The 27,681-nt window shown below is 39.3% G+C and overlaps 1 protein-coding gene across 4 annotated transcripts in view; it reads left to right on the top strand.

Moving 5' to 3' along the window:
* Window positions 1-25,897, top strand: part of LOC100882842 (uncharacterized) — a 96,503-nt gene extending 70,606 nt beyond the window's left edge. For all 4 annotated transcript variants that reach the window (XM_076540618.1, XM_076540619.1, XM_012286150.2 and 1 more), the window contains 2 exons: window positions 20,397-20,549; window positions 23,648-25,897. In XM_076540618.1, coding sequence (XP_076396733.1) covers window positions 20,397-20,549; window positions 23,648-24,622 — 1,128 coding nt within the window. In that variant the 3' untranslated portion in view covers window positions 24,623-25,897. The remainder of the gene's footprint in view (window positions 1-20,396; window positions 20,550-23,647) is intronic.
* Window positions 25,898-27,681: the final 1,784 nt, after the last annotated feature.

The raw sequence follows: 27,681 nt of genomic DNA, 5'->3' as shown, positions 1-27,681 counted from the left end.
GGAAAACCGGAACCTCCGGGCTGCTCCCACTACGCCTGCCTGCCCCGCCCTGCCCGTCCGTGCTGCTATCAAGATACCGCGGAAACGTATTCCGGCCTGTCCGCGTTCATTATCGACTAGCCGGACACGTTTTACGGCACTTCGGTTCGCGACCCGGATTGATTTCCAAATTTATCACCGAGACCGTTCCAGCCTGCCGACAACGACCTGTTCCGCCTCTTAAGACAAGCGTTTCTGATAAACCGGATCCACTCGTGTCGACCCACGAGTTGGACCCAAAGTGAAAGAGGCTATGAACAGTTATATTTGGACAAATAAGAATAACTACTGTTGAACGCAAGTAGCACTCTCGAGACGTTTGCCTGTCACTGTTTTTTGTCAAATTGGTGACCGATTGGTGTGACTGAAAGATAATATTACTATCGAAAATACGTACAAGGCGTCCATTTTTCTATTCTTACCAATTGTAGTAGTTCTTCGAAACACGTCAGCCTGACACGCCATCTTGTTGGACATAGAGACGGGTTTCATAGTCTCGATGTAATACAGTTCTTTGTAAAATTTCGATATAAGAGAGAGATCTATGTTATACGACTGACAATACCTCCACCACTGGGACGCGTTCGAAAAGATCGCTCAGGCGAGTGTCACGTGATCCAGGCACCTTCATAGGACACCATCGTGAATATGAAATTTTTTTATTTTTGTTTCTTTTGTTATCAAACTTTTGTTAATGGATTTGTGGAATTTTTCTGATTAAAAGGAGACCAAACTCGACATACTTTGATCTATATTTACTGATTTAATGGAAGATAATTAATATTGAGCACAAGGAAATATGGTGAATGAAGAAACGTTGCTAAATGTGGAAGTCTAAGAAAATAAAGAGTGGGGATTGGGGAATTTTTGAGATTAATTATTGATGAAATTGAGGATTTAGGGATTACGAGACGTTTGGAGGTGTATAGTGATATAGTGACTTTCGCACTTGATGTGACGTAGGTATATTAATTGAAGTTGTTTAAAGTAGAACGCTACAGAATTCTATCGCTAGAGATCGTGTGATGTTGGAGGTTTAGTGGAAGATCTACTGATGGCAACAACGGGATACGTGGAGTTAGGGAGGAACAATCGATGCCGAAGTGATGTCTAGGGAGTCATCGTGTATGAACGTCACAGTACAGTCGGGAGCTTCCTTAGGGAATATACGACTTTCCATGCATTGATTTTTTGGGATTTTACGTTGTTTGGAAATTTGGGAATTTATGAATGTGGAAATCTGGGAATTCGACGATTTAATAAATTGCGAGTACTTGCAAATTTGTGAACATAGCGATTTTGGGATTTGCAGATTTAAGGATTGGGGAATTTGAATGAGAATTTGGAGATTTAGACATCTCGATATTTGAAGATTTAGGGATTTGGGGATTTAGGGAGTTTGGGAGTTAGGGATTTAGGGATCTAAGGATTTGGAGATCTAGGGATTTGGGGATCTAGGAATTTAGGGATTTGAGAATTTAGGGATTTGGGAATTTAGGGATTTGGGGATTTAGGGATTTGGGAGTTAGGGATTTAGGGAACTACAGATTTGGGGTTCTAGGGATTTGAGGATCTAAGGATTTGGGGATCTAGGGATTTGGGAATTTAGGGATTTGGGGATTTAGGGATATGGAAATTTAGGGATTTGGGGATCTAGGAATTTGGAGATCTAGGAGCTACGGATTTGGGGAGTTAGGGATTTGGGAATATAGGGATTTGTGGATCTAGGAATTTGGAGATCTAGAAATTTAAGGATTTAGGAATATAGGAAATTGGAAATCTAGGAGCTAGGGATTTGGAAATCTAGGGATTTAGGAATTTGGAAATCCAGGAACTTGAACTTTTCATTTGGATATCTAGGGATTTAGGGAATTAGGAATCTGGGAATCTTGAGATTTGGGGATTTAGAGAAGTGGAAATCTAGAGATTTGGGAATCTAGTAACTTTGCATTTTAGAAGTTTAAAATTCTAAGGATTTTATGATCTAGGAATCTGGGATTTCTAGGAATTTGAGAATCTAGGGATTTGAAAATTTAGGGATTCCAAGGTTTAGGTATTTAGTAGCCTTGTAATTTTGAAACCTAGAAATTCGAAGATAAACGTCTTGGAATTTAGTGATATTATAATAGTACAGTATGTATGAAAGGTATTGTAAGTGAAGAATAGGACGGTAATATAATTTTACACTAAAAATACTTCAGTAGTATACTAAATACGTCAGAATATAATCTGAGAACAAAATTATAGTAAGAATAGTACAGCAATAGCATCGATATAAAAATATAGAAGTATAGTAACGCAATGGTAATTTAGTACCGCAGTAAAACAGTACGTTCTCAATTTACGCAGTCCTCATACTCGGCATCAAATTTCGATCCCACCATTGAATTTCTAATCTCAGACACCGAAATACCACAGCCAGATAGGTAATTAATAAGAACGTAAAAATAAACGGTGAAAATGAACGAACTGCAGGTTCTTTTCACAAAGTCCATAGCGGACAGAGAGGGATCTCTGCGTCGCGTCGTTTGGGGCTTCCTAAGTATCCGACTCAAAGGTGTCGGCCACGGTGGCCTTGCTTCCGATAAAACCGCACGATTTGCGGCTCGAGCCGGGACGAGGCGCAAAAAACCCTTGGGAACCGATGGGTGAATTCGACCCTGGCGAGTATCGTTTTTTTGCCGGGTTCTTTTTTCTCGCTGCCGGCGAACGGGTCGTGAACCGCCGGTTCGAGACGGGAAAGAATTCTGTTTCTTTTTTTCTTACTTTTTGGTCCCGAGACAAGAGGTAAAATGTTAAATAATACCGTAAGTAACGGTGAGAGAGAGAACGGCGAAGTATGTCGAGTATCTAGTGTCTCGAGGATCGATAATCGAGCGAAAAGGTAACGAAGCGCGTTCCGCTATAAATAAAACAGGAGTCTTCGTGAGATGGCCTGCGAAAAATGCTGGAAACTTGCGCCGAATTAGCGGAGACCCAGACTGTAACGACTTCCCGGAAAACTTTCGGTCGTCTGGGGATTTTTAAACGAGCCAACGCTATCTCAGCACGGTACGCTCGCCTCGTTCGGTTGATCGATGCCGTTCTTTGCTTTTCGATTTCCGACAGGTTGCGAGGTTTTAAATTGGTCGGATAATCGTCTTAATGCTACTTGGGAACGTACCGCATCAAATACCCTAAGCTATGGTCTCTTCTGACTATCTATGGTACTCTCAGACCATCTTCAATAACTTTTTTGAATGATAAAATAAACACAGGTTCTCAATTAACACTGATAGTCGAACATATGTAGGTCCACATATGGTGATAGTCATATGTTCATACATAAAGTGCACTATGTGAAATATGTATTAGTCTTGCCTGGACTATAGGTCCACATATGGTGATAGTCATATGTTCATACATAAAGTACACTATGTGAAATATGTATTAGTCTTGCCTGGACTATAGGTCCACATATACTGATAGTCGGTCATATGTTCATACATAAAGTGCACTATGTGAAGCATGTATTAGTCTGACCTGGACTATAGGTCCACATATGCTGATAGTCATATGTTCATACATAAAGTGCACTATGTGAAGTATGTATTAGTCTTGCCAGGACTATAGGTCCACATATGCTGATAGTCACATGTTCATACATAAAGTACACTATGTGAAATGTGTAATAGTCTGGCCTGGTGTAGGTCCACATATGATGATAGTCAGGCATATGTTCATACATGAATTTGTCTATGAAGTTGTTCTAAAGTATGTACTATTCTGGCCTGGTCAGTAGGTCCACATATGCTGATAGCTAGACATATCTTCATACATAAACTTCTGTATGAGATAGTCCTAAAGAATTTTATCTATTCTGGCCGGAACTGTAGGTCCACATACATTTATAGCCAGACATGTGTTCATACATAAACTTCTATAAATGAAACAGTCCTAAAGTATTCACTATTCTGGCCTGGACAATAGGTCCACATATGCTGATAGCCAGACATGTGTTCATATATAAACTTCTATATGAGATAGTCCAAAAGAATTTTATCTATTCTGACCTGAACTGTGGGTCCACATACTTTGATAGCCAGACATGTGTTCATACATAAGTTTCTATCAATGAAATAGTCCTAAAGTATGCACTATTTTGGATAGTACAAATACATTGACAGTCATACACACGTTCAAACTCGCACATGTGCTAAAGTCTTTAGTGTACCTCCTAAAACCCGTACATCCAACAAAACAGGATTGGCCACATGAAGTGTTAAGAGAAGGACGGTGATTCATCGACGGAGAGGCCACAAAACGTCTTCAACGTTCTAGCCAGCAGAGATATGTAGGTTTCGGAGTGTTTTGTTGAAGAATTCCAGGGAATACGGGTCGTTCGCTCAAAAAGCGTCTGATTAGCGGGTGGAGTAATTTGGCGAGTAACGCAGAGAGCGTTTCCTCGTAGCGGGGCGACTTTACGAGAACGTTGTTCGGAATTCCAGCGGTTCGCGAACACTCTCGGGGTCCGAGGTGGAGGGTCCGTAAATGCCACGAGCCCCGAAGGAAAGTCGATACCTCAGGCTTCCGCCGGTCAGCTGCAGCCTCGTAAAAGAAACACCGCCGCGAGAAACAGGATCACCGACTGCGCTATGGGCGGCGATCGAAAAAATCGACGCCCGTTGAGCTGCCTTTCTCGAGCAAAAGTCTGTAACTGTACGGGACTTTTTAAAGTGGATGTACCAATTATAGGATCTTTGTACTAACGCGGGACTGTCGAATAGTTATAGAAAACCCTATGGGACACTTGACGCGTTTATATCTCCTGCGACGGGGAATTAACAAGATGACAAAGTTTTTGACAAAAGTTCTGAGAGTTTATTAATATGGTAGGTTCTTGTGGTGACTTTCAAACTTTTGACTGTTTTCAAGATTTGGTAGCTTTTATAAACTATTGGGAGTGTTACTTTTATATTCTAGTGATGGCTATGAGTGATATGAACAAAACAGCCCCAATAGCTAGGAAAGGCACCCAGTTCAGAATGACTCAAAATTAAGATGTGTGGTGTAACAATGAACCCACAAAGTTCTACGAATTAGTTGGTCCAACACTTTTATAAATTATAAAATTTGTTCTAAACTTTCATATACTTCGCTAGGTCCTTTGATCAGTTCCTCGCATCCTCTCCTACAAGTCAGAAAGTTTGTTAAGGTGGCTTTCTAGGAATCTGCAGATTTTCATCGAGACAAAGAATTAACGCGTATATTAATTTATGTTTTACCGTACGTTCATTTATTTTTCTATTTTATTTCGAATTTCAAATTGTGTGTGCATTCTGCGCCGGTAGGTTCAGTGTTAAACATTGTGTGGCACACCGCTGCTTTTTTCTCTTTGTTAGTGTGGACTCCGTTAGCGTCGTTACATCACGAGCGTCTCGTCGCGGTTGATGGACGACGTTCGAGGAAAAGACGCGACGAGGATGATATAATTGACTCTGCTCTAGCGTGGAGACGGGTTCCGTATTGACGGATATCGACTGATACGTTCGAACTCAAAGCGATGCAATTATTAAATTCTTCTTCGCAATCGAATCCCTTGTTTCTGCAATCGTAAACTGCCAGGTCTTCGCAACCTGAATACTCCTAACTTTAATTCGGTCCAGAAGCTCGATTTTGAAGATTAGGATACCTCGATGCTTCGTTTTTTAAGAATAGAACGGTTTCGATGCTTCGATTTTCAAGATTAGAACCCTTCGATGCTTCGGTTTTCAAGAATAGAACGGTTTCGACGCTTCGGTTTTAAGTATCAAACGATTTTGATGCTTCAGTTTTCTTTGTCAGTTGAGTACATATTTAAATTAATTCCTAAATCTAACAAGAAATTGTGAAATCATAAAATTGTAAAAAATTATAAAATCAAACAGCTCATATGTTCGCTTTTCCTCTGACGTTAACAACGTCAATACTCGGCTCAATATAGCATATACATCAAGCTACGAGACGTCCATTGTCAAACTCTCCTAACACCGAACGTCTCATCCCAATATCACCGGCTCTACCCGGTAGATCCAAGGAAAGATCAACAAATATCGGCGGTGTGCGTGCCTAGAGCTCAGATCGAAGGCAGAGGGGGTGTTCGTCAAATAAACGAAAACGTGAAAGGAGGATCCACGTCTGAGAGACTCTTTGTTCCGTCACCGAAACCCAAACACTTTTTATGCCTGCAGCAAGTATGACCTCGGTGTTCGTGCCTCGGTTTTCCTCTCTTCGTTCTCTCCCTGTCCCGTCGGTTCTCTGGAAGTGTGTCGTCGGTCTTTCTCTTTTTCCTGTGCGTCGTCTATATCCGTTTCCCTCGCGCGTTTATACAGGGTGGTTCGCTATCAGCTTATAACTCCCTTATCAGGATTGTCGTGTGGACAATATAGGGACGCCATCTTCCGTAACAGAAATAAACAAATAAAGTGAACTGATCTCCGTTGTCAGATGCAGAAAAATAGGGAAGATCAAAGGAAAAAGAACGGTTAGGTTAGTTAGGTTAGTACCACATTTGTGAGCACAGAAACCTTGTAGAACTAAATTTTTCATAAGACTGATTCACGTGTTCCAATTTTGATAAAGTAGCTCGACAAATAACTACTCTTCTACTGTTGTACTTCAGTACTTATTTACATAGACTTCAATTTTGTAAAAAAATGATGGACTTTCATTTAGCAAAATATTTCAATAGTTCACTGTATCACCACAATGCTAAATTTGGTCATGCTAATGTAGTACTCTTTCAACCGTTCCTTGTTTGACATTTTCCGGAATCCGGTGACGAGTTACAACCTGATAGAGTTGAACCACCCTGTATATCCTCATTCTGGTCGACTCAGCCGGCACCGGCATCCCGCAGCACTCAACGGGGGCCGGGTCGTTTATCTAAATGGCTACTGGGTGGCCTGGCTCTCGCAGCGTCCTGTCCCAGCAGACCAAAACTAACCCAATCTCACACGGGACTGTGAAGCCAGCGACCGGGTATCTCGGATAGAAGAAAAGGCCCGACAAAATAAACATGTTCATAGAGCTGCTTCTAGACTCTAGGGTTCAATCGATACGTTACGGTAAATATGAGCAGGGAGGTGTGTGAACTGCCTGTGGGGGAGTTTGGAAATTTAGACGTTTTAGGTTTGGGGTTAGGTTTGGGAATTTGGGAATTTGGGGATTTGGAGATTTGGAGATTTGGAGGTTTGGAGATTTGGGGATGTGAGGATTTGGGGATTTTTAGATTTGGAAATTTGAGAATTTGGAAATTTGGGAATTTGGGAATTTGGGAATTTGGGAATTTGGGAATTTGGGAATTTGGGAATTTGGGAATTTGGAAATTTGGGAATTTGGAAATTTGGGAATTTGGAAATTTGGGAATTTAGGAATTTGGGAATTTGAGGATTCGGAGATTTGAAGGTTTGGGGATTCGAGAATTTAGGGATTTGGAGATTTGAGAATTTTCAAATTTGAGAACTTGAGAATTTGGGAATTTGCAAATTTGACAATTTGAGAATTTGGGAATTTGCAGATTTGAAACTTTGAGAATTTGGGAATTTGAAGATTTGGAGACTCGAGAATTTAGTAAAAGTGTAAACACACCTTCTTATGCCTCCCAACATTCAACTGTACATACACTTACCAAAAAGTTACCATGAGTCTCAGAGCTCACAGGCCTATACTTCTCAAAGAGTTAAGGTGTCCCTTAACCGCGGATCAGTAAGGGGTTAAACGGAGCTGAAACGAGTATCGGTGCTTTGACGGTATCGATTCAACTCTAGGCCTCGTCTTGATAGATCAAGGTGTCCCGACATGTGCACTTGGTGAATCCCGAGGGGCAAAGACGGACTATGAAGAGAAGGAGGAGGAGGCCGGAGTCAGTTCCGAGTATTCCTCGTGGGCTCGTTCCTGGTCGCCTCGTTGTCGTTCCTTCACGTAATGGAGGTAATCCGACCTCGTTGAGAATATTTAACGGCCGGCCGCAATGATACCGTGCCACTTTCCCGCCACTTCCTAGTATCGTTGTTATGCAATGAACACGCTGCCACCTCGGGACTGTTTCAATGACTATCGTTCCGTTAGAGCCGTAGGAAATACTCAAGATCCGGCCAAATAACGAAACATCAGAAAACTGTTGGTGAGAAATTCTGTGCTTTTTCAATTAATTTTGGAGGAAAGCAAGTGAGAACTTCTGCTGTGTGTTGCAGTTAGGGGACTGACAAAATCTGTAGAAAATAATGGGTTGCTGTCGTGGTTGACTATCTTTTTGACTGTATGCTTTCGTAGGTGTCAGATTTCTGACTGTATGTTTACGTAGGTATCAAATTTCTGACTGTATGTTTACATAGGTATCAAATTTCTGACTGTACATTTAAAAAGATATCAAATGTCTCACTGTATGTTTACGTAGGTATCAAATTTCTGACTGTATCTTTTAAAAGATATCAGATTACTGACTGTATGTATAAGTAGGTATCAAATTTCTGACTGTACGTGTACTTAAGTATCAAAGATCTGACTACATGTTTTTATAGATATCAGATTTCTGACTGTATGTATAAGTGGGTATCAAATTTTCGACTGTACGCATTCTTAAGTATCAGATATCAGACTACAAGTTTTTATAGATATCAGATTTCCGATTGTACATATGTTTACATAGATATCAGATTTCTGAAGGATGCCTGTTTCGATCCGTCCCGAATCTCCTCGGGATCTCGGATATTGTCCCCGATAGCAGAAAGGACAGAGAAATAGGAATTAGTCGACGTCGTTGCACACACATACACGAACTGTGCAAAAGCACTTGACGCTGGTACAGCACGTTACGTAAGGCAAAGTTACCGAAACGACGATGCGGTAACGATACTCGGTGGTAACTTTCTTGCTGGCGCTTCGTTAACCCTAGAACGTCCTAAGGGATCCTGGCTGATCCCCAACGCATTTCTAGCTTACTTATAACTTACTTTGCTTCGTTCAACTATTAATTGCCACGGCAACTTGCGAATCGTTACCGCGCCCAACGCTGGTATTGGGTGACGATTAACTCTGTCGGACGTAAACTTGGGTTGCGTTTTTCAACAATTGCCTTTGTGATTTTTTGCTATGTACCATTAGTACTGTAACTCAAATTATAAAATTTATATATAATTTCTAGTCGCTTTCGTATTTGAAGAATTAAGTACTATGACTCATATTAAACTATCAATTAGGATTTTGACTTAATTACTCATACCAGTGCTGATCAGTACTACACCTACTGGTAATCAAGGTAATTGAAGAGACAGATAAATTTCCTTAAAATAAGCCAAAATGAAGGACCTTCTCTTCCAGATTTCTCCACAATACCTTACCAAGTTATTAAAAATTTGAATTAGGTTTCTTCGAAAGTGATCTGCAAGGGTGGTTTTGAAGTAGCCCACCCGTTAGATGACTCCTGTGACGCCCTCCCACGCGGTTCATGCGCGCCTCGACGCCCGTGCAACGGCCAGTCCCTCGTGCATTTTTTTAATCCGATTCGCCGGCGCGTTTGCGTGGCCGCCGCGTTGTTTTCCGCCCCGTCCCGCTCACAACCCGACCCGAGCCGTTCGTTTAAAATGCAAACTCGTGGTCCGCGGGGTTTTAAAACACCCGCTATACCCCGGACTTCGTTGCGTCGCAAACTTGGCCCGTCCCGTGCCTCGAACGGATTTATGGCACCGCTGACGTGCTTCTATTCTGGACACTCATCGCCACGGATTTCGTGAAACATGTGGAAGATCTCGAAGAAAGCTGTTAATCTCTTCTGTAAACATAGTGTCGTATCAGGTCTCTGTGCTGCGTTCCGATAAATCGGTTACAGAGTTGCGTTCATTGATCGTTTGCATCCCTTCGTAACTGAACGCTGTTTTAAAAGGAAGGGATTTTGAAGAATGAGCTGTTAATGAGGACAAAGAAATAGGGCCTTGTTAATGAGATAACAAGTTGGAATCATATACATATTTATAATTAATCGTCATAGCCATAGTTATAATTATCGTCATCCACATGTGTGTATAACAGTATATGTGATTTATAGTTAAATATATGTATACGTTTGTTAAACTAGAATATTACATAGATGTCTTGCGATAAGATTAATCAATATCTCTGTATGTTTACTTGTCAACGGTTTACACTTCGAAATCAACCACCACCCTCCGTAACCGATCGAGACCAACGATCAGTTAACGCGACCATACATTACCACCTTTAGTGATTTTAATAGATGGTTTGTGGTCACATCTGTGATTGTGATAAGATCAATCAACATCTCTGTACGTTTCGTTGTCGTTAACAGTTTGTGCTTTGAAATCAACCACCGCCCTCCGTAACCGATCGAGACCAAAACGATCAGTTAACGCGACCTCATCATACGTTGGCGCCTTTGGTGATTTTAATCGATGGTTTGTGGTCATTAGCTCTAAGGCTTTCCTCCTAGGTTGCTATAGTCAATCCATTTCGAAGCACCATTACAAAATGAGTATCTCCAAGCACACCCTAGAACATCCTTTCAAATTCACTTCCCTATTAAAAAGGGAAACATTTCGAGGCAAAACCACCGTGGCTTCGCAAAGAAAAAAAAGAATGTACACCCATGAACAGAGTATACCGTCTGGATACCGAAGCAAGATAGGAAATGGAAAAGGAAACCGTAAAAGGCGTCCCTTTCGCGCGTTCAGCACCAGCTTATACGTCGTTCCTCGAGACATCGTCCCTCTTCTCCTTCTTCAGCACGCTGGAAGTCTCTTTCCCCACGCAATAATATTCTTTGATGCGAGCTGTTCGTTATCCCGGGTCGCAAATGGATCCTCGAGGGGCTCCGGATCCTGGTCAAGCTTTCTCGATCGTCAAAAGCTTACAGGACGAAGATTCGTGGGAAGACGGTTTATTTCCTCGTTTTCTACACTTGAAGGGCAAAAGTCAGCCGCGTAAAGACGAATATTTATACTGTGATAAATGAAGTCCCTCAAAGTTCACCTAGAATATAAAAGAGTGAACGTATAGACAATAGACTTTTGCGTCAAATTTGAACTTGTATCACTTAACCACGTGTCATATGTCACTTGACCATGTCACATGTAATTTGACCAAGTGTCACATGTAAATTGACCAAGTGTCATATGTAAATTGGCCACGTGTATGTTCACTATGTGTCAAATGTCAGTTGACCACATATGTGCTTTGACTATGTATGTGGACATAGGTGTCTTTAGGTGTAGTAATAAAGAAATATTAATGAGAAACATTGTTCATATGTGGTTTTTGGCTGACAAGTGTAAACAGAAGTTCCGAACAGTTCTCTCTGACAGAGGATCGAGACTTAAGTCTATGGATAGCATAATAGTTAGGTCTAGCCTAACAGTTAGCATGTGTATTCTAATATAGACATAGCTCTCTATCAATAAGACGAGTTCCACAACGCAAATTTGAGAGTGAAACTCGCGCAAGAAATTATCGAGAGCATCTCTCAGAAGTGGTCAGCTGAAAGTGGTTTCGCCTCCATCTTGAATAGTCCGCGTCCCATTTGGAGACAGACCGAACAGAGCAAAAGGCGGCCACCATGTGAAAGAATTCTCGTATGTCATCCCCTGTGTATCGCCTGCGTCGGCTATCGACCCTTATTTGGTACAGCACGATGGATGGGGCCAAGATCATGTCCCGTTCTCAGGTTACAGGCGTTTGACTTTTCGATCTTAGGTTATGGGATTTCGCTGTTTTTGACGTGATCAAATCTTTGCCGAGCTGTTGGGTTTATTATACTTTTCGTTGATGACTTATTTGATTGGGAACTAAATTTTGTAAGTCTAAGTTTGAGGATTATGTAATAAGGATGTAAGCTTTTATTTGGGTATTTAGGAGTTAGGAAATTTAGAAATGTGGACATTTGGGAATTTGAACATTTAGAAATTTTGACATGTAGAAATATATTTAGGAAATGTAGACATTTTTTCACCAAAAGTGTACATTCAGAAATTGTCCCTTGTTTACCCCGTCTTTATAATCCCAGGATTCCAACAATAAATAGTTAAATTTAGAACAGGTCTGACCACTGAAACGTAAGGCAACAGGTTAATAATTAAGCTGCCAGAGCCACGACTGAAATGTCCATACCTGCTAATTCGATTCACCTCATCGATCACACAACTATAGACTGATCTGACTACGTAACTCTTATCAATTTATCATCGGATCAGTTTAAACCAGAAATAGGTAACTGTGCACGTGGCACGCGCTCGCGGGCAACGATGGGCAATTTCCACGTATCATGGTTCAAATTCTCAAATTAATTTACGGATTTTGGGATGTGTTGAGGTTTCTGTATTAAAATTTTAAAATACCTTAGCATGAGGTTCTGCAACAAGGCTTAGATGTTAGCAAAGTGACAATGAAAGCAAGATGACCTTAATGCAAGGCTCAGATGACTTCAGTACAAGGTACAATCTCAGTACAAAGCTTCAAGCTTGGTACAAATGTTTTTACAGAAAGGAACAAACTGATAACACGAATAGATTCATATTAAACTTCTACACCGACATTTTTAATAATAGTCTAGTTATGTGAAATATGTAAGATGAGTACATATGCACCACATGATTGTTCAGGATATATAGTGAAAACAGGAGAATTAAGGATACCTTGTTGAAAATTAGTTGGTTATTAAAAAGTGATCATATTCTTCAGGAATCCTCAACTGTACTAATCATCAGATTACACTCACCATTAGACTATATTACTCCTCAACTCTGTAGACTATATGTCACTCCAGACTATATCATCAGATATGTCACTTATCCTCAACTATACTAATCATTAGACTATACTAATCAGCAGACCACACTTATCATCAGACTATACCAATCCTCAACTCTATAAACTACATGTCACTCCAGACTACGTCACCATACATGTCAACCTTCACCCAACTGCTAGTTTGCTAACAGTACACATCAGAAGCTATCTCCAAGGATACCATCAAACAAGTATATCAAATTTTGGAGCTATCGGCTCGTTTACCCAATAAAGGTAATCAATATTATTTGCAAAAATGGCACAGGCGACATTGAACGTATATTCGCGTTTAGGCGACCTCGATCCGGAGCCCCAATAATCGTTGACGATCGACGAGTTCCGGGGTCAGACAGCGTCCACCCCTCGGAGATATCCCCGGAGTTCGATCGAAACGGGCGGAGATTAACCTACTTGAGGGTGTGTGTATGTATCTTGGCTCGTGCTTATGTAAACCTGCCGCGAGGGTAAGTTTCACGGCTGAATACGCTCGAGCATGAAGCTCTCGGCATTCTGTCGCCTATGGATCGCCGGTGTCACGCAATGCGTATTGGCGTCGTACAGTGCGTTGCATAAGTACTGTTCGCGTAAACCGTAGTTAACCTTCTACATAGGGTGTCTCCGTTATTTTTGATACCGAGAATGTCAAAACTGGTTGGAAATAAAATTCCTCCTGATTGATTTCATTAAATTAATTTTCAGGACGTTAAATCAATTTTCTTGCAGTAAATGATTAATTGAATAAAAAGTAAATTCGACTGAACTGCTTCACCCAATTTCACAAGATTTTAACTTGCAAGGGATTGTAATAGGGATTTTTTATTTGGAAATTTAGGAAATTAGGACTGGGGATTTTCCGTTTGGATATTAGGAACCTAGGGATTTTCCATGTAGAAATTTGGAAAATTTGGAATCTAGGAGGTTTTCATTTGGAAATTTAGGAAATTAGGAATCTAGGGATTTTCCATTTGGAAATTTAGGAAATTGGAAATCTAGAGATTTTTCATTTGGAAATTTAGGAAATTAGGAATCTAGAGACTTTCCATTTGGAAATTTGGGAAATTGGAAATCTAGAGATTTTTCATTTGGAAATTTAGGAAATTAGAAATTTAGGGATTTTCCATTTGGAAATTAGGAACCTAGGAATTTTCCATTTGGAAATTTAGGAAATTAGAAATCTAGGGATTTTTCAATTGGAAATTAGGAACCTAGGAATTTTCCATTTGGAAATTTAGGAAATTAGAAATCTAGGGATTTTCCATTTGGAAATTAGGAACCTAGGAATTTTCCATTTGGAAATTTAGGAAATTAGGAATCTAGGGATTTTCCATTTGGAAATTTAGGAAATTGGAAATCTAGGGATTTTTTATTTGGAAATTTAGAAAATTAGGACTGGGGATTTTCCATTTGGAAATTAGGAATCTAGGGATTTCCCATGTGAAAATAGATAAATTTGTAAATTTCTGTTAATAGGGAATCAAGGATTTGAAAATTTTCAACTTACAGATTTTACATTTGGAAATTTGAGCATCGACTACTTATGAAAGTCAAAAAAGAAACATCAAAATTCGAAAATTCGCAAAAGTTTCGAAAATTCTCTTAGGTCACGCAAGTTATTACTAAATACATGGATAACGACATATACAGCAACTGATTTGTTACTGTCGATAATAATCAAAGAGCGATTAAGGGTGTTAGCACGAGTATCGATAGCGTTAGGTGAAATTTGAATGCTATAGAAAATGCCTACTACTAATTTACTCTCCATTGAGTCGAAAAGAATTATACTTAGGAAAATAATGAAGATACAAGAATATCGAGCAATGGGATGGGATATAAGCCGCCAAAGAGTGGAAATACAAGATACATTAATGTTATGTACAATAGTATTTATACCTAATAAATTATATAAATACAATTTGTACAGGGCTATAATTTCACGGAAACGTGAAATGCTCAAAATAGTGGTCATATGGGGAATAAGAATTTTATGAAAATCTCAGCGTATTTTCTTTAACATAATTATTCGTGTTTAAGGAATAAAAGCTGAAAATATGAGTTTATGCGACGCACTGTATTCGCATACCTACACGAGATCTCTGTCTATAGACGCGTGTCGATACTGAATATGTATGTACGCCACCTTTAAGGCTCTGCCCTGTAAACGGCTCAAGCTCATTTTAATATTTAATAGAAACGGAACACGAACCACGCTTTCATGCCTCCATTTTACTGTTACTTCGATCGTTCTTTTTTTTCCGAGCAGCACGCATTTCGGGGAATACGCGAAAGAAGCAATTATTTTTTGATCGAAGAAGTTGATTCAAGCACCCAAATAGAGGAGGTTGGTCCACTTTTGCGGTTTAAATAAAAGTTTAAATGAAACTGCCGGGTAGAATTTAATAAAGTAATACTACGAGGACGACGGTTCAGCCCCGATCATTTCTTAAAACTGAGAATCCGCCTCGAGGCTGAAATAAAGGCGAAACGCCTTCGCCGTACTATTTTATTAAATTCTTTTTAAGAGCTTTCTTCGGATCGAAGGAACGGGCCATTGAAAAAGAATTCTCGTTTACCGGGACGATTTAATGCGCGAAAGTTTATCATTTTTGCTGCATATTTTGGTTCTTTGATTTCTAATGTTCTTTTGTTGTTTCTGTTTGTGTTTGTTTTTGAGCCACCCTTTAGTTTAGGGATTTTTGGTGATGCGAATGTTTTAATTTTCTCGATTTGGAGATTAGGGATTTTGAGATATGATTATTTGGGAATTTAGGTGTTCGGTTTGAAGAAATTTTGGAATTTTTTAGGTTTTTGAGGTTTCGAGGTTTCAAGTTCTTGGAGTGCTAGGTTTTCTAATTTTCATATTTTCAAATTTTTTAATTTTCAAGTTTATAAATTTTCGGATTTTCAAGTTTCCTAATTATCAAGTTTGTAAATTTTTAGATTCTCAAATTTTTCAATTTTCAAGTTTGTAAATTTTCAGATTTTCAAATTTTTCAATTTTCAAGTTTGTAAATTTTCAGATTTTCAAATTTTTAATTTTTCAATTTTTCAAATTTTTATCCTTCATCCTTCAGAAATTGATGAATATAAATATTTGAGAACATTTTCGAATTTTAATATTTTTCAATTTTCAAGTTTTCTGATTATAAAGTTTGTAAATTTTTAGATTTTGAAATTTTTTAATTTTTGACCTTGATAATTTGAAAATGTGGAAATATCAGAGATCTTGAAACTAGAGGTACTTCGAACGATCAAAAGATAATCTACCTATACATCCTCCCAGTTTCCACATGCTTCATAACTAGAGCGATTAATAACACTATGAAATTCAAATTGTTCCAATAAATGATTCAGATATGCAATTCGCAATTCGTCTTCCAACTTTCACGTTAATCAATGCAACTCCGTTAGAACGTAAATTATTGCCAAAGGTTTCTTGTACAACCCGAAGAAACTATTCCGAGTAATTTTTTCAATTTCACGCAGACTGTGTCTGCTCGAGAGGCACGAAATTATTTTCATCGTTCACTCTGACGGATGTGTCAGTATTAGAATATCTTCGGTAAAATCGAATCGAATCGAATTCCGTTTTAACCTAACATGATTTCTCTAGAATCGCTGAGAAAACTATGAAGCTTTCTGTTCTTTAAAAAATTGCATATATTTATATTTTTATCAAATTGCAGAGATATGATCATGTACTTTAACTTTGATGGTATACTTTTTTACAAAATTTACAAAATATGAAAATTCACGAAGTTCATAAAATATGAAGATTCAAACAATTCACAAAATATGAACATTCACAAAAATCACAAAATATGCATATTCACAAAATTCACAGATGTAAAACTTCCAATTGTGACCATAAGCGTGTATTAATACAAAGAGGCCCATGATGCCTAAGCTTGTATCATTTATTGACATGTAATATTTTGTGGAATTTATTAATACTCTTACAAAACATAAAAGCAAAAAAAGTGTGAATCATATGAAGATCGTTCAATTGAAACAGTGAGTGAGCCACTATAGCGCTAATCAACAATGACATAGGTGAAACTACATATAGTAGACCTCCACATATTGGAAGATGGTGTCAAAAAGCCAGTATAGTGCGTCACTTTGTGTTAGTAAGAGGTTAACTTGGAGTTATGGTTGTCAAAGACGACATCGTGGACTATAAACCTCATGATGGCTTTGAAAACAACCTGAAACGCAGTTGGTGTTTAAGTTGTGTCTGAGAGGTTAATTTGGGAATATGGCTGCCAAAGATTGTGATCATCATTGACTATAAACTTCCTCACAAGTTTAAAAATAACTTGAAACGCAGCTGTGTATTTATTGTGCCTAAGAGGTTAACTTGGATGTATGACTACTAAAGGCTATAGTCATCATTGACTATAAACCCCATCACAACTGTGAAAATAATCCTCAACGCAATAGTGCGTCCATCGTGCCTAATAGGTTAACTAGTATATATGAGTAGCAAAGACTATAGTCATTGTTGACTATAAACCCCATCACAACTGTGAAAATAATCCTCAACGCAATAGTGTATCCATCGTGCCTAAGAGGTTATCTTGATATGGCTGTCAAGGACTATAGTCATCATTGACTATAAACTCCCTCACAAGTTTAAAAATAATTTGAAACGCAGCTGTGTATCAAACGTGCCTAAGAGGTTAACTTGGATGTATGACTATCAAAGACCATAGTCATCGTTGACTATAAACCCCATCACAACTGTGAAAATAATCCTCAACGCAATAGTGCGTCCATCGTGCCTAATGGGTTAACTAGGTTATACGACTACCAAAGACTATAGTCATCGTTGACTATAAACCCCATCACAACTGTAAAACTAGTCTTCAATGCAATAGTGTATCCATCGTGCCTAAGAGATTAACTTGGATGTGTGGCTTGCAAAGGTGATAGTCATCGTTGACTATAAACCCCATCACAACCTTGACAATAGTCCTCAACGCAATAGTGTATCTATCGTGCTTGGGTGTATGGCTCCCAAAGACCATAGTCATCGTTGACTATAAACCCCATCACAACCTTGACAATAGTCCTCAACGCAATAGTGTATCTATCGTGCTTGGGTGTATGGCTCCTAAAGACCATAGTCACCGTTGACTATAAACCCTATCACAACCTTGAGAATAGTCCTCAACGCAATAGTGTATCTATCGTGCTTGGGTGTATGGCTCCCAAAGACCATAGTCACCGTTGACTATAAACCCTATCACAACCTTGAAAATACTCCTCAACACAATATCGTATCCATCATACCTAATAAGTCAATTTCAATACATGACTACCAAAGACAACATTGACTATAAACCCCGTCTTCAAAAATAATCTGAAGGCATCGTCTTTTTCCGAAAACATCGATTTCCGTTCGGGCGACGATAAAGAGCCGACGTCGGGGATCGTCGGCGCGATTACGTCCAATTACGGGAGACCCCGATCGTTTCGATCGGGCACAGTGTTATCTTAAAGCGGCGGTCACCTAGATATCGGCATTGTTATCCTGCCTGACCGCAGCCACTTAACCGAACCGTAAGCCCCACGAGTTCAACTTTACCCTTCAACAGGTGTTTAGGGAAATACAATAATGTCGCGCATGCGCCCGCAACTTCTTAAGGTCGCAAAGTTCGCCGGAACAATCTGACCGCGGCCATGCCCGCGGACCGTGACGCCACTTCGCGCCGGAGTTAATTGAGTTTCTGGGGTAGTTGCAACTTTTTCCCTCCGCGGCGAACCGCGGAACCGGAACCCATCGAACCCAGAACTGCGGAAAATGTTCCGTGGAATCTACTGCCACACCTTTTGTCATTCAAATTTTACCGCGTGCTTGTTTACCGCTTCTTTTGTGAATTTGATAATCTTTGTCGTTTTGCACTGTCAGTTCTTACCTTGTTAATTAGGGTATTGGGGCAGTTTTATTTTTTGGCTGATTTTAGAACTTTTAAGTACTTTTTTAATAGCTTCTTTATTAGAGTGATTTTGCTTCATATTTCTGGGTTCTCTTATGGAGACTTCTTCTGATTTTTGTTTCGTTTTTGATAGGTTATATTTGTGTTTAATTTCTTTTTGGTCTGATAGATATTTTTGTATTATAAAAGATTGACCTTGTTATTAATTTGTATTTTGTTCCTGACAGACTATTTTTCTTTTATTTTTAACAAATTGTATTTGTGTTTAGCTTGTCTTCAGATTCTAATAAATTGTCTGTCTTCAATTTGTCTTTCGTTTTTCATAAATCGTTGTCTTTAATTTGTCTGTCATTTCTAATAGATTTTCAATTTCTCTTTTATTACTAAAGGATTGACTTTGTTTTTAACTTCTCTTCTATTTCTGATAGGTTGATTTTATTTTTAACTTGTCTTCCGTATCTGAGATATCTTGTTTTCAATTTTTCTTTTGTTTCTAACACATTTTGTTGTCGATCCGTCTTTTCAAGATATCCTCTCTCAGTTTGTGTTTTTAAAAGATTTTCTTTCATTTTGTCTTTTAAAAGGATATTCTTCCAATTTCTCTTTTTATAGGATTTTCTTCCAATTTGTCTTTTTAAAAGATTTTCCTTCAATTTGTCTTTTTAACAAATATTTATTCAGTTTGTTTTCTCAAGAAATTTTGTTTCGAACTTATCTTTTGTCAATAATAGTCATTTCCAATTTCTCTTTAGTTTCGTAAACTTTGTTTTTCGCCCTTCCAAATTTTTGAAGATTTGAATTTTTTGCAAATTTTGCAAATGGGTTATGTAGGTTTCTGCTTTTGCAGGGAGTTACCTTATCAGAGAATGGTAACTGAGGTTGTTGACTGTACCGACAGAGGTAAGAGTGACCGTCGGTAAGAAAGTAACACGGTTCTGCACTCTGTCGGTATGGTAGAGACCTTCTACTTTACTCTGCAGTCGAATGTGCTTACCTAGATGGCGTTGACACCTGAAATTTCACCCTCTGATCTTAAAACCAACCCTTAGATTAATTTTGTGCTCCACTGATGTGAAGTAAAATAAAAAAATAATTTGTAATTATTTGTGGCATTTGGGTTAATTTATTATCTTTGTATCAGTGACACAAAATACAGATGTTAATTTCATTTTGAATGAAACTTAAATATAACATCGTTCAACAGTTAATATAAATTAATAGCCGAAAACAAATTAACATTTAAATCTAAATAAGTTACCTGAGTCTAATTTTACAATTCATTTATCTATCACAGATTATGATCCTCAAAGATTTTTCTTTAAAACTAAATTTCTCAAACGAAAGGATTAAACTGCATCTTAAATACATGAAATACTGCAAAATGTATAAATTTAACAGTACAATTAATGTTAATAGAAATTCAAGTAAAGTAACCATAACATGAATACACTCTTGAAGTTTTGCAAAACGCTACTTGAAACTATAACTACTTCTAACAAATTTCTATTCCAAATTTGCATTTCTATTTCTATTTCAAATTTACATTTCTATTCCCACTTAAAATTTGCAATTCTAACCGCATCCAATGTTGAATTTCAGGCGTTAAATGGCGCTGAAGGAACAGTACCACCCGGAAGAGTGTACAAGAAAGTGGCAATCGTGGAGAACTTCTTCGACATTATTCATGCTGTCCATGTTGACCTTGAGGGTCGTCCGGGAAAGCATGCTGGTCAAAAGAGAACGTACAGGACGGTAAGCTTCAAACAAGAATATCTATTAATCTTCTCTAGCCTTAATATCTTGAATAATCAGTCGATGCATTGAACCTTAACACAACTCTGGATTATGAAAAATGTTGTGGCAAGTTTGATTGAGCTAATAATCTTAATCCTTATATATGAATAATCTCTAACCTTTGCCAAGAGTGACATACTTGGAAAATTAATTTCAAGACTTTAGTATATTTTCAAATACTTTTTAGAGGTCATTAGAGGTCATTTGAGGTTATTTGAGGTTATTTGAGGAAGCATTTAAGGTCAGTTGTTTTAGGGATAGTAGTAAAGTGATTAAGTACTAAAATAGAGTGGTTAATAATAAAATTGCAGGCCTAAATGTCAATTTCAAGTATTTTGTACATTTTCAAAAAATTTTGTGAAGGTCATTAAAGGTCATTAGAGGTCATTTGAGGTAGCATTTGAGGTCAGTTGTTTTAGGGATAGTAGTAAAGTGATCAAGTATTAAAATAGAGTAGTTAATAATAAAATTGTCAGACTCAAATGTTAATTTGAAGTATTTGGAACATTTGCAAAGATCAGTTTCTCAAAGGTCACTCAGAGCAGAAGTTATGAATTGCAAATATTAATTTGGACTATTTGGAACATTTACAAAGATCAATTTATTATAGCTCATTCATGACAAAATTATGAACTTCAAATATTAATGTGGAGTATTTAAGACATTTACAAAGATCAGTCTGTCATAGCTCATTTATAGCAAAAGTATGAATTGCAAATATTAATGTGGAGTGTTTGGACCACCTCCTAAGATCAGTCTCTCATTAGAAACAAAATGAACTACCAGACCCCAAGATTCACGATGACATATTTCCTCACCACATCTATTGCTACCCACACCCACATCAACGCCCGAGTTGTCTCACAAAGAATCTGTGTTTAGAAGAGAATGGGAATATAAAAATGAACACCGCTCACATGTTACATATGTGACCGTAACAGTGGAACTTTGGCCAACTCCAGTGTTGACATCGGTTAGCAAAAACCTTGTGCACCGCTGACCCCGAATTCGGTTCGAATTCTTGCATGAGCGATCGCGACACGCGATATTCAGCGTTCCCGGGTCCCGTGGGAGAAGGTATCGAGGCATTCAAGCGTCGAACACTCGATACCACACGTCATCTCACGTGTTCCGGCGCGCGCGTTTGCGTAAAGCTTTCTCCGGGGTATTATATCTGTTCTCTGACACCCTCCTGCCTCGCGAACTCCGATCGGTTTGCCCTCTTTCTCCGGTTGTCCGTGTTCCTCTTTCTCCCGTTCGCAACCCCTCCGACCTTCCCTCCCTTCCCGTTTCACCCCTCCCGTCGTATCCCATTCTAGCCGCGTCCTCCTCTTTCTCTCTCTCGACCGCCGCGATCTGCTTGTGATTCAAAACCTCAGGACACTTGTTGCATTGCCTGCTTACTGCTGCACCACACACACACACGTACGCACGCGCACGGTACGTGTTTTACGTTTAAGTCGGCTGTTACAGAGCACGATTCATCGGCTCGCGGCACCCACCCACCCATCTTTCGCTACATGATTCATTCGGGGTGGTCGACTGGAGGGTGCATACCGTAGGATGCTGAACGAAATTGTGACGTTTAAAGCTTCAAACCCTTTGCCAAGGGTGATCGCTGTAGCGACCAGATTTCTTTGACCGGTGATTTATTTGTTAGGTCACTTTTACAGTCATCTTTAACTATTGTAGTTGTATTTCAAGTCGATGTGTATTCGAGTTTGTCCTATTTGAACCATCAGTGCGTCATGGTTGCGTCATGACCCAACAAAGGTCATACATGGAAGGATTTGTTCAGATTATGACACTGATGCGCATACTGTCATAGGACTTTTATTATTGAACATTTTCAACTGGTCCAAATTCCTCAACATGTCATAACAAACTATCACAAAATCCAACTGACTTTTCTCACAAATGAAGCCGTATAAAATATTTTACCGATTATTTCCTCGTATTAGAATCTCAGCTGAATCAACGGTAACGTTACCAGAGCTCTAAAAAAGCAACCCCTGCAGCCTGTCCGTACGCATCAACCTCAACTCTTTCGATGCTTATTACTCATCCCCTAAACAAGTTCGGAAAATGATTAACTTTCCCGATCGGGGAAGGGTCTTTTCATCAAAGTTCGAAGCGGGACTGTCGTTTACCGGTTGCAGGAAGTTTGCCAGTGTGTCAGTTTGATCCAGAAGCCATTATCTCCGTTTCTTACCTACTCTTTTCTTCGTCCCGCAGTCGTGGCTCGAGTAAATCTTATCGAATTACCTTGCCGTGCACTCCCATACAGACGAGCGTATACGTCCACCATTGCCTCTCTTCCATCGTTGATTAAGTTATGCCGCTCCTCCACCTCCGCGGAGAGAAACGTTTCCTATTAAGAGGCAGAGAACATCCCTCCGGCTAAATACCTCCTCGCAAAGGCATCAAAGTTCCGTTACTGCTCATGAATTTTCCCAGTGGGCGTTTCGCGTGAAACGATTCCACGTGACGGTGACGTTTGACGACGAAAAACGGGTCATTTCTACAAATCGGACTATCATTTTTAAATGCGAGAGCTCTAACTGGTTTGGAGAGGACCTCTAACTAGTTTGGAGGGAGACCTAACCTAACCTAACTTATGGAGAAAATTTAAGAGGATGTTCGTATTTTATATTAAGGGAGTGGAAGATATATTATTTTGAAGATAGAAACAATTGCATGTAGTTCAATTCTGAAGTATGACACACTGATACATATGGGACATTAGTGGAACCTCCACAAATTTTGTCACTAAACCTACTAGTAAATAATGTGTAGTTAAATTAAGAATGAATAAGTAAACACATGATAAAATTAATTAATACATACATTGATTATCTTCATAAAAATCTATGTAGATTGAGATGGTCCAAGCAGAACACTCGACATATTTAATGTAATCCCATTAAAACCTAACCTAACCATTAGGTTGAAAGTAGCTTATGAAGCAAACTAGTAAAGTTAACGAATAAAAAAGAATGTGATAAAGAATGACATGAAAGTGTCAGAGGTTCATGATTGTCCTTATTTTGTTCCAGATCACGGAAACGTACGCCTTTCTTCCCCGAGAAGCGGTAACGCGATTTCTGCTGGGCTGCACGGAATGCCAACGACGGCCGCGAACCCCAAGCCCAACGAATTTATCCAACCAATCGCAGTCCACGTCTACGACGCCGCTAACGACGGCGACGACATTGACGTCGACGACGACACCGACACCGTTGAGCCCGCAGCAGGCGGGCGCCGCCCTCACGACCGCGTCGACGACGTCGGTGCAAAGTAGCCCTAAGCCGCGCGAGGGAAATCACGAGAGCAAGGGTCTGTACAGTTACAGGCATCAAAAGCATCAAAAGGGGAGCGTCGTCGTCGGTACGACGGACAAGACCGATAAGGAGAAGGAGGAGAAATACAATCCCCTGAGTATCACGAATTTGCTGAAGAAGGAGCCCGTCACCGGCAGTTTTTTGCCGAGCGCCGAGAGCCTGCCGGAGTCGAGGAGAACCCCGGAGTCGGATCGAGCCAGCTCGAAAAGCTCGGCCTCGTCGAAGAGGAAAAGGATGTTGCCAGAGGGCCGAACACCATCCCCTCAGCCCAGCCAACCGTTGCCAAGGCCGTGGAGTCCTGGACTCGATCCCAAGAACACGCCCATCGACTACAGTCTTCCCATCACTACCTCGTACCTGAAGCATCAGCAGAGGCTACTGCAGGCGGAGAAAAAGGCAGCGGCGTTAAAGGAGACCGAGCTCGAACAGAAAGTCACCGTTCTGCCCACGGACGAGATCGACAACGAGAGGGACAGATACTCGCCGGCCACGGGATTGATCGATACCAATCTCAACCTATTGGCCACCATTCAGCACCTGCACTGCCAAGTGATGCTGGCCCTCACCGAGAGGCTCAGACCCTCCATGACCGTGCCCAGCCCCCTCGTTTTGCCCGCAGCTAATGTACTCTCCAACGGTATAATCATCGGCTCCGAGGTATCGGTGCAGACCGGCGAGAACCACGCGTGAACGACACACCCTTCCGTCGCGTTTTAGACATCGGATTTTTATTTCTCGAATCGAGACAAAGGGGCTAAATGCGTCCTCGGAAGCGATCTAACGCGACTCGAGCTGCCATTCAAACGCCCGGCTAACGCGATCATCTATTAAAACCGGATAAGATCAATTACTTGGTCGGCGTCGCGGCGTCAACGTCAGTTAAGCCGGCCAGAGTTGGCCGGATCGCGTTCCCGATATAGCCGGCGAAACGAGACGCGGAATTATTCGTGAGCCTGTCAAAATATGGGTCGACCGTCGCATGTCACCGATTTATAGACGAGCCGCGATCGACCGCAGACCGAAATCCGCTTTTCCTGACCCGGCCGTTCGATATTTCGAGATCCGGTCGTTGAACAGCCGAGAATGGACTCGGGGATAGCTCTTGAATGTTTAATCGCCGGGCAAGATTGCCCCGAGGATGTAGCCTGACTCGTTGTGTGCCTGGGTGACCCGCGATTGATAAGTGACTCGTTCTCCGACTACGTTCGAATTGCGGCGATATATCGAGACTTTGTCGACAATTTTCGTTACCGATGCGCACAATTACGCTTAGTTTGAACCGCGAGATTTCTGAGTTATGGATCGACTAAATGGGACCTCACTGTGTAACACGAACGTTAATTAAACCAAAGGTGGACGATCTGGGGATATTCGAGTGATGGGAACGGTTCCGTAGGTGTAACTTGTTCGACGCAAAAGTTTTTCGTATTTCACCGTGTAGACTAGCTTTGTGTATGATATTAAGCTAGAGGGTAGTTTTCTTCGTGTATCATAAATAGCTTGGACCCTTGAGAACGGGCTGTCATTCAGCGTGTGATCAGACATGTTTGTACTAGAAGTTTGATAATCGTTGTGAAAGTAGATACAGAAATGTTGAGGAATACACGGAAGTGTTAAATAGCACCGGATCTATTATTTTGTATATAATCGTTGTAACATAGCGCAGATAGTTGTTAAGGGTAAAGCGAGCGATTGTATTATTATATTGCTTTATTATTATTATTATTATTATTATTACTATTATTACCGTGTCAGTTATCATGATTATTATTATTATTATTATTTTATTATATTTAAATTGCACACGAACAAGATGGGAAAATATATGAAATTATAAAATCTGAATTATGTTTTCTTTTTGGTTTCCTTCCTTTTGTTTGGAATTAAGGTGGTTCAGTAATATATGTATTGTATCATGTTACTGGATATTTTGGAAAGTATCATTAAACTTAAGTGCAAATATAATATCGTGTTTGTTTTCTTGGTCCTGATAACCCTTCTTCCTCCATATTTTCACATTAATTGAAAATTTATGTTTTGTTCTGTTTAGAATAATTTTCTTTTACACTTAACAAGTGTTTAAATTTACAAATTTTCAAATTAGTGCGAAATATTAATATTAGCAGTTGTGTTTGTTACGACGCCATTTTGAAGAAAAAGTACTGTGTTCTTTCACTGTTTTCCTTCATATTTTTATATCTTTGAAATATTGCAAAAATCATATGTTGTAATCTATTATATTTCAAATAGATTATGTTCTTTTAAAATTCTTCCCTTTACATTTTACAAATTTTTAAATTACTGAAAGTATTAATGTTCTCTGTTATACGTGTTGAGGCGCCATCTTGAAGTTACTTATAAGGCGCCATCTTGAAGTTACTTGCAAGGCGCCATTTTGAAGTTGCTTATAGGAAGCCATTTTGAAGTTACTTATAAGACGCCATTTTGAAGTTACCTACAGGGCGCCATTTTCAAGTTACTTGCCAATAACAGAAGTATAATAATTATTTAGCATAAAAGATACAATATTTTTAATACATTTTTATCAATATTTACACACCATTAAAATACAGTAAAAATCATGTGTTACATTTTTTATATTTATAGTAAATTGCATTTATCAAAAAATGTCTCCTTTGCACCTAAAAAATATTTAACTTCAAAAATCATTAAAAATATTATTTTTTCCTACTGTATTTTTCAAGACAATTTTCATGAAGTTATTTTAACTTATCGTCATTTTGACATAACAGAAAACTTGTGTTATACAAACTTGTCATATTTCGAATAAACGACGTTCATTAAAAAATCTCCCCTTTCTACACATCCTCCACATGCTCCTCTACATATATTGCATATCCTTGACGATTCGATACAGTGATTCCGAAGGAAACGAGAAAGATCGACCTCACTCTATGAACGAACAATGAACGCAATTGACACTTCTATCGTTGAAACGAGAGGTGGTCCGGCGCCTCGGCGTACTTTAATATCACGAACAAAGAGGATGGAATCATTGAGTTCCCTTTAACAAAGGAGGAGAAGGTAGAGCCAGGTTACCTGCTCTCTCTCCCTCTCTTGGTGAGGACCGTTTCTTCGAAGCACACCGTAGGACCTATGGTGTAGGTAATGCAGCCTTTACCCATCTGGCTGTTGCCAACGTTGTAGCGGCCTTATTCCATCAACCTATGCTACCATCTCTCTCTCTAAGTCCTCCTTTCTCTCTGTCTCTCCCTCATCACTTTATTCTTCTCTCATAGCCACCTGTCTTCTTCGCTTCTCTTCGGCTGACTTTAAGGTGCGTGTGCAATTGGGGCGCTGTCTTCCAGGTTATTTTTGCAGGTTATTAAGTTATTTTTGGGTTAGGCCGGAGATTTTTAAGGTTTACTACATTTTTTAGGTTTTAAAATTGCAAGTTTATAAATTTGCAAAAATTCACAGGATAACAAATTCACAAAGTCTCAAAATCACAAAAATTTCTGAAACTTCTTTGACATGTAAAAACCACAAATTTTGTACATCAATCAATGTTACAACAATAAAGTAAAAAATGTTGAAAGTAAGATGTTGAATTTGATCAATTTTATATTACATTACACTTGTACTATTTTTCAGGTGACTTTTTTATTTGATTCACAAAATTGTATTTTATACGAAGTTACGTTGTATTTCTTTCCACTATTATTTGACTTCCACAATCACATTGTACATCAGCGGGTTTCAAATTTCTTTCAATTCTAATTAGTTAC

Source organism: Megachile rotundata, chromosome 15, assembly GCF_050947335.1.
Source record: "Megachile rotundata isolate GNS110a chromosome 15, iyMegRotu1, whole genome shotgun sequence".
Lineage (NCBI taxonomy): Eukaryota > Metazoa > Arthropoda > Insecta > Hymenoptera > Megachilidae > Megachile > Megachile rotundata.
Note: the sequence above shows the minus strand (reverse complement) of the source record. Positions and strands in the feature narration are given on the sequence as shown.